We start from the raw sequence: 7,995 nt of genomic DNA on the forward strand, positions 1-7,995 counted from the left end.
TCCTCTCTGACTGGAACAGTTCCCTGCACGGCCAATGAGAGGGAATAACTTCAGATAACGTCAGCACCAGGTGCCAGTGTTTTTTTTCCCTCCAAGCCACAATATCTGATTAAGCTGTTGCTGCAAATGTGGTCAAACAAACACAAACAAGTGAAATATCCCAACATTACTCACAGAAACAGACACATTGGCCATTACAAGCTGAATCTGTCACAGTAGGTAGTGAGCTACTGAAGTGCAGTTCCCAAATAGATGAAGTGTAAACTTCAGAGTTTGGGCCCTAAAGCAGCTCTGTATAAATGCGTGCTGCAGTGTGTGTGTGTGTGTGTGTGTGTGTGTGTGTGTCTGCCTCCTTAGTATGTACCATAGGTGACTTATTTGCTCTCTGTGCAGAATACTGAAAAAGGAAGAGGTATGTGTGTCTGTGTGGCCTTGAGTGACAGAAAGGTAGGCGATGGGGGTTGCATCCAAAGAAAGGATTCCTGTCAAGGTGACAGCTCAAAGATTGACAGGATGCTATTCTCTTCGGGAACAGCGTCAGTCAGCCTGTCAGCCTCCCTGTACGACAGCCTCTCACTCCTCTTAATTTGGCCTTTTGTTGAGCGGTCACCGGGTTAGCTCTGACACTCCATGTGGCCAGCCTGATAAACTGCACAATGAAACACACACAAGGTGGGAACTCGCCTCGATGAACTCTCTGTAGCAAAATACTGTGACTGGAAGTCCCTTTGATGGCATTAATGACAAAAACAGCTTTGTCTTCCCCTGCCTTTCACTTCTCCATCTCCCTGTCACCTCACAAACAGCCCCGTCCCCCAGCCCCCCAGCCCCCCAACCCCGTCCCCAAACCCAGCCATTGCTCTGTTGGCAGCAACTTCTGGTTAGCTGAGCACAAACTGAGACACAAGAACTCTGTTTGGTCATTGTGCTGCTATGGAAATTCTGTTTGTGTGTGTGTCAGACTAAAAGCAAGCAAGAAAGAAAGAGAGAAGTTTGCAGCATTTCCTCCTCTTGCACATTGTAAATCCTTTCCTATAGTGGCAGTCACAGGCTAGTGTGTTGAAAGGAGATAAGGCCCTGAGCTGACTGAAAGGAACGCTAGACCCATTGTGTTCCTGCACTCTTCTCCCTTCTACTATCCTTTCCTCTCTCGTGCACATTCAACAGACCACACGCTCGCGGAGCTGCCATTAATGTCACGAGTGTAGGTTCCAAGCAGACGTGCAAGAGGAAAGAGTACATTTTGATCAGAAGGGGGGGGGGGGTGTAACTGCACTGAGTTATGCTGTTTGATAGAAACGATTAGGTTTATATTGAGCCTTTCCACCTCTGATTCACATGCATCGTTTGTGAATATGACTTGTGTGATTTAAACTCTGTTTTCTCTGATAAAGCACTTAACAGGATGTTTATTTCTCACTTTCTATTCCAGCATTTTAAATGTGTGCACGTCCTGCAGCTGCTCCATTATATTATGAAAGAGAAAGTCTTCCTGTAATATGGCGTGGTGTAACGGATCATTGACCCGCCCACTCAAGCACACACGCTGGAATGCTGCTTTTACAAATTGCGCCCATAGACCCCCTGACATTTTGTTTGCAATCGAGCAGGGAAGTGTCGCCTGTTTGAATCACCCAGACATGATGGGAATTCTCAATTCAATCCATGCTCTTGAGCTGAATGTCCTTTGAAGTACTTCATTTTCAGTATTGTCAGCTTCATCTAATAAGGGTACTATGCATTACTGCATTACTGTAGATATTCCAGCATGTCCAATATAGCTGATTAATTTCCCACTCTATGTGATTGGTTAAATGTTTAGAAAAGTGAAATTGGGCATGTGTGTCCCATTCCCGTCTGAACATAAACATCGGGAATGAGGTCGAATTGCAGTGAAGTTATACATGTGCTTCACTCACGAGTGTTTCAACCAAAAATAGCTTGAGAAGACTCGCATAGTGACATGAAGTTTTCTTTAACCAGAGCGCTAGACTGAGTAGGGCCAGAGTACACGTGGTCATATCTGACCATGAAAGCGCAAACTTACAAAAGAGGAAGCGACATCTGATCAAATCAAGTGTTGACTCAAGAGCAGGATGCAGCCTGAGCGCTGGGGGGAAACGGTCAGTAAGATGTCCGCAGGCAGGTGAACAACCCCCGTACATTCACATGAGAAAGTCAGTGCTAAATATGCCTGTGTTTCCCAAGAGACAATGTGTGTGTGTGTGTGTGTGTGTGTGTGTGTGTGTGTGTGTGTGTGTGTGTGTGTGTGTGTGTGTGTGTGCGTGTGTGCGTGTGTAAGTGCGTGTGTGTGTGTGTGATGCAGACAGTTGGTGGTGCTGGCACTGGAGATAGTGAGTAGAGGGGGATGAGGCGCTGTATCAAGTTGTGAACATCTGTTCCTCATAGAAACCACAAAGCTGGTACTGAGGAAATAAAGAGGATAACTGCTCTACTGCTCCCTCTCTCTCTCATATACACACACACACACATAAATACACACACATCTCACTTTTTTCCACTCCTTGTTTACGCAGTATTTTACCTCTTCTTGCATCACTATCCGAATCCACGTTTTTCCAACATTTTTGATCATACATTCTACATTCATTCGCTCATATCTCTGCCGGAGATCCAGTGATGTAAGCATTAAGCAACCGATGAGTGAAAACAACTAACAGTGTGTTTTTTATGTAGATTAAGTTTCAAAATCATATTACAAAATGTGTGCAGTTACTCTAGATGTGATAACAATTATGTAAGCTGAACTTCTAAGAAAGAGTGACATGGCAAAGATAAACCACAAGATAAACCACTTGCATAAAGGGAGGATAAAAGATGAACTCATCCACAGAACTAAAACTAAACAAAAGCACAGTCTTTCAATCCTAAAGTCAAAACTGTGAGTTGATAGTTAATTAAACTTTAGTGTATACTCACTTTGCTGTCAGAAAACAATGACATTATTATTTATGTTTTCTAATCACCAATCACCTTATGTTTCATTGCGCCTGTGAACTCGTGGTTATTCCCACAACATCAAGCACAGCTATTTTATCAAGTCTGCTGCCATCCCAGAGCGCCCGCGGTGTCTTTAGACTAGTCTCACTCCAAAACTCCTCATATGCAGACAGGTGGGCAGGACCCTCTGGCATCACATTTCAACACTTACACCACCCCACCTGCCTATGTTTACACTCTTTTAAACGAGTATTATACACATCAGTTTCATTTTAACGTAAAACACACTCACCAGCCACTTCATTAGTTACACCTCGCTGGCACTGGGTTGGAATCCTTTTTGCTTTTCAGAATTTCCTTAATTCTTTATGGCAGAGATTCAACAAGGTGCTGGAAACATTCCTCAGAGATTTTGGTGCATATTGACATGATGGCATCACACAGTTGCTGCATCTCCTGTTCCACCACATCCCAGAGGTACTATATTGGATTGAGATCTGTTGACTGTGGAGGCCATCTGAGTACAATGAACTCACTGTCATGTTCATGAAACCAGTTTGAGATGACTGGAGCTTTGTGACATGGTGCATTATCCTGCTGGAAGCAGCCATCAGAAGATGGGTTCACTGTGGTTATAAAGGGATGGCCGCGGTCAGCCGCAACATTCAGGTAGGCTGTGGTGTGTAAACAGTGCTCATCTGATATTAAGGGGTCAAAGTATGCCCAGAAAATATCCTCCAAACCATTACACCACCATCACCACCCTGAATTGTTGATCCAAGGCAGGATGGAGCCATGCTTTCATGTTGTTTACGCCAAATTCTGACCCCGCCACCCCAATGTTCCAGCAGAAGTCGAGACTCATCAGAACAGGCAACATTTTTCAGATCTTCTATTGACCAATTTTGGTGAGCCCACGCAAATCGAGGCACAGCTTCCTGTTAGATGAAATGGCAGCACCTAGTGTGTCCTTCTGCTGTAACCCATCTGTTTCAAGGTTTGACATTTTGTGCATTCAGAGATGCTCTTCTGCACACCTTGGTTGTAATGAGTGGTTATTTGATTTACTGTTGTCTTCCTATCAGCTTGAAGACGTCTGGCCATTTTCCTCTGACCTCTGTCATCAACAAGGCATTCACACCCAGTGAACTGCTGCTCACTGGCTATTTTCGCTTTTTCAGACCATTCTCTGTAAACCCTAGAGATGGCTGAGTGGGAAAATCCCAGTAGAGCAGCAATTTCTGAAAGCCCAGCTCATCAGGCACCAACAAACACGCTACATTCAAAATCCCTTAAATCTCCTTTCTTCCCCGTTCTGATGCTCAGTTTGAACTTCAGCAGGTCATCTCGATCATGTCTGCATATCTAAATGCACTGAGCTGTTGCCATGGGATTGGCTGATTGTATTTACATTAATGAGAAGTTGAACAGGTGTAACTAATGAAAGGGGTGGTGAGTGTACATGCAGTATTTATTACCATGTAAAAGATTTTATGGTTTTATAGTATAGTTTTAGAAACATCAGCTGCAATGTTACAAACACCCGGGTTAGGCTCATACATGGTTTATAAGCCAATCATTAAGACTTATTCTTAATGATTATTTTTAGTGTTCGCAGTAACAGTAACAGAAAGCAACCTAACATGTTTTATTAAGAGTCCATGTTAGATGGCTAGTTGTGCCACTGTACTTACAGTTTGGACACAGTCATCCATTCATATGAATGGATGACTGTGTCCAAACTTTTGACTGGTACTGTATGTATTTATATAAAAGTTATTATTGGTGACATGCCTGTTTTTGTCAAAGAAAACTGTAAAGAATAGCCTCTTCATAGCTATAGAGGATTAGAGTTGGCACAAAATTATAAAGTCTATGATACAGCAGACACGAGCCAAGGCTTTGTTAGGGATTCTCTGCACCTTTTCCATCAAAGTCCCTTGATTTAGTCCTTGCTGCTTTTCTTCCTCTCTCCATCTCTCTCACTGCCTTACTGGCTCTATCTGGGCCTGCTGCGAGGGTGTGCGAGTGCTGGGTGGCAGTTCCTTATTGTACAGTGTCTATATGAGTGTGTGTCTGCGTGTATGTGTAAGTCTGTATGCTGTGTGCGACTGATAAGACCCAGGGAGAAGAGCCAGCATGCCGACATATTCTTGCCACCGCGGTTATCGCCTGTCGCAGCTGTGCCTGAGCTCTGCGACATCTGCTCCCTCACAGGAAGCCTATGCTGCGGCTCACAACACCTCTCACACACACACACACACACACACTCACACAGACACACACGCGCATGTGCACATGCGTGAACGCATACTTTACTCCCACTTCTCTATACAGCAAAAACATATTGCTGGACCGTACACACCCCCACACACATACAGTTACATCAGGTAAACTATATGAGACAAAGAGCTGTGTTTATAGTTCTCAATGGCACATTTTGTTTTTCTCAGTGTATACATGTGTGCATGTTTGTGTGTGATGAATGGGTTGGAGCACCAACGCCAGAGTTCTGCTGGGTTTTTTATCACAGAATTACAGGGGGGGATGCTTATGACTAAGCCTAATTATAGAGGCCTTATCGTTGCAACGTTCACAAAGCTCATTACTGCCAAGAGACGGTATGCGCTGCAGGTAATTCACCACGTTGGGTATTAGTCCTCGCACTGGCTTACCGTTTCTACATATTTAGAGTCTATAAAATTAGGCTTTTAATGTCTGATTCTTAATGCATCTCTCTCTTCAAAACCTTTGCTGATTTAAGTGAAGGTTTTCATTTTCACCTAAAGGCACTGCTACAGTGTTTTCACTTCTTTATGAATCAATTACTTTTTTTTTTTTTTTTACTTTTTTTCCTGGGTCTCTTTTCAAGTATTCCTCAACTGTCTGCTCTCTTAAAGTTGTCCATCTGTCATGCACCCGTTATTGACCTGTATGTGCATTATGAAGCTACTGAAGCTCAACAGTGAAACTCCAGAATCTGGTTCTGTTCCCTGCAGCTGCTTGGGGAAACCCAAAGGAAGAACAACAAAAGCTCTAAAAAACTCTTTCCCTTTCCCTTCCAGTGCCACAGGACAAGAGTGCTCCACTGGACTTAGTAACAATAAGGAGATATTTATATGAGCTGGACTGGTAATATGAAGAAATGGCAAGAAAAAGAACATGCAGTAAAGAAACAAAACATTTAGAGAGCAATTTAATGCCAATTTCATTTTATCTGTAAAGTGAATTTGTTTCATAACGGGCAAAAAATAAGTCCTACAAAACAACTGAAAGGTCATGTACTGGCTTCATTCTAACCTTGAATCCCTTTGCTTCAGTCATCAAATAGCAGGTCTCTTAGCAAGATGAAGAAACCTCACATAACCCCATATAGCATGTGGCACAAAGTCAACACAAACTGATTATCCGTCAATCACTTGAACTTAATGAGCAGATCAGACTGCTGCAGGACCCTCCGTCACTCATCACGGTTAACACACTGCCAAAAGACCTTCATAAAACAGGTCCTGTAAGATGACAAGCTCATACCTTCACTATATCTGTAATGGCTGCTGGCCGCCAGGTTGTGATCGAGGCTTTCAGGCTGGAGTATGTGGGCAGGGTATTTATCCCTCAGCTCACGGTGGCTGATAAGTGTGACCGTAGGGACACGTGGAGCAAATGCTGGAGTAGCTCTCAGGTCGGCCTTCTTCTGGCGCTCCAAACGGACCTCAGCAGACATGTTTGGACTTTCCTGTTTGTGTGAGAGGTGAGCGGCTTGGAGCTTGAGGGACATGCTCTTTGAAAATCTCTGGTGCACACTGGCAGCTTGTCGGTCAAAGCGTGGACGCGGCAACAACACACTTAACACTAAAAGTAGTATTAGCTCCAAAGGTTTTCCTGCTGAATGTTCTCATTCAATTGCACTTGAGGATTTCCAAGGGTTTCTTCATCATTTTAAGTTTCACCTTTGAGGTCCCAGTAGATCATTATGTGACCCACTGAATTGTTGTGCTCATACACAGGCTCAGTTTCACTTAAAGCTCCAAAAAAGTGAAATAGAAACAGCCAGCCAAGTATTTCCTTTTATTCCTCTCACGCCTTCATTAAAGAAGTTTATCCTCGTTGCGGTATTCCTGGAATCTTCAGGTATTTTTTTTTTTGTTGTTTCTTGCCTGCATGCAATTTTGCATTAGAGAAATATGCTGTACTTCCTTGCTTTTACCGACAAATAAGTCTTTGTCCTTAGCCGGTGCTCTCTTTAACATAGCACATCTTGCATGTAAATCCCCATTTCTTTCTTCTTTTCTGTTCGCCTGATTCTCTCGATCGGTCTTCTCTTCTTCCTAGCAGAGTGTGTGGGAGTTAATCAAGAGTGTGTGTGTGAGTGTCAGTGACAGGTCAGCTTGTCTTGTGGCTCTGGCTGAGGGGTTGTGCTCTCATCTGAACCCTCCTCCCACCCTGCCTACCACTGCTGCTCAAAAGAGAAGTGAGTGCTTGGATGTCACAGTATCTGTGTGTGTGGTTATTTTTTCTGTCTTGAGGCTAACACCCCTGGGGAGGCCAGGCAGCAGTGCTGCTTGCGGTGATAGCAGCAGACAGCAGCATGCAGCAGGACCCGGGCCTCAGTCTGGGCTTCCTCTGTCAGGAACCAGCTGTGTCGGCCAGCAGCCACTCCTTCCCTCGCTGAATCCTCCCTTCAGAGGTGCCCTCCTTTGCTTCTGTGCACCTTGCCTGGTGGTATTAATGATGCCGTCTGTGCTCCTTTGTCCAAAATCCATCCTTCTTGTTCATTCTTCCGCTCATTCTTTGGGTTTTAAGTTAAACCAGTTGCTCCACCTTTGGGTTTTTGGTGGGGTTTTTGCCTTGGTGCCTGACCTTTTCTTGGCAATTCTCCATTAATATGTTGTAAATTTGTATTTGAAAAAACAAAAGCAACCAAGAACTTTTTTGTTTTTGTATATTTCCAGAAAGTTTAACAGAACAGAACAACAGGAAATATGACAAATGCCGAAGAAACTGTGATTAAATGACAGAAGGATGATAAATGTT

General features: G+C 43.8%; 1 protein-coding gene across 1 annotated transcript in view; it reads right to left on the reverse strand.

Moving 5' to 3' along the window:
• cbfa2t3 (CBFA2/RUNX1 partner transcriptional co-repressor 3) overlaps nt 1-7,309 on the reverse strand; it is a 37,134-nt gene extending 29,825 nt beyond the window's left edge. Inside the window, 1 exon segment of the mRNA XM_030720393.1 lies at nt 6,493-7,309. Coding sequence (XP_030576253.1) covers nt 6,493-6,739 — 247 coding nt within the window. The 5' untranslated portion in view covers nt 6,740-7,309.
• Between the last annotated feature and the right edge of the window lie 686 nt (nt 7,310-7,995).

This window comes from Archocentrus centrarchus, chromosome 3 (assembly GCF_007364275.1).
Source record: "Archocentrus centrarchus isolate MPI-CPG fArcCen1 chromosome 3, fArcCen1, whole genome shotgun sequence".
NCBI classification, from domain to species: Eukaryota; Metazoa; Chordata; class Actinopteri; order Cichliformes; family Cichlidae; genus Archocentrus; species Archocentrus centrarchus.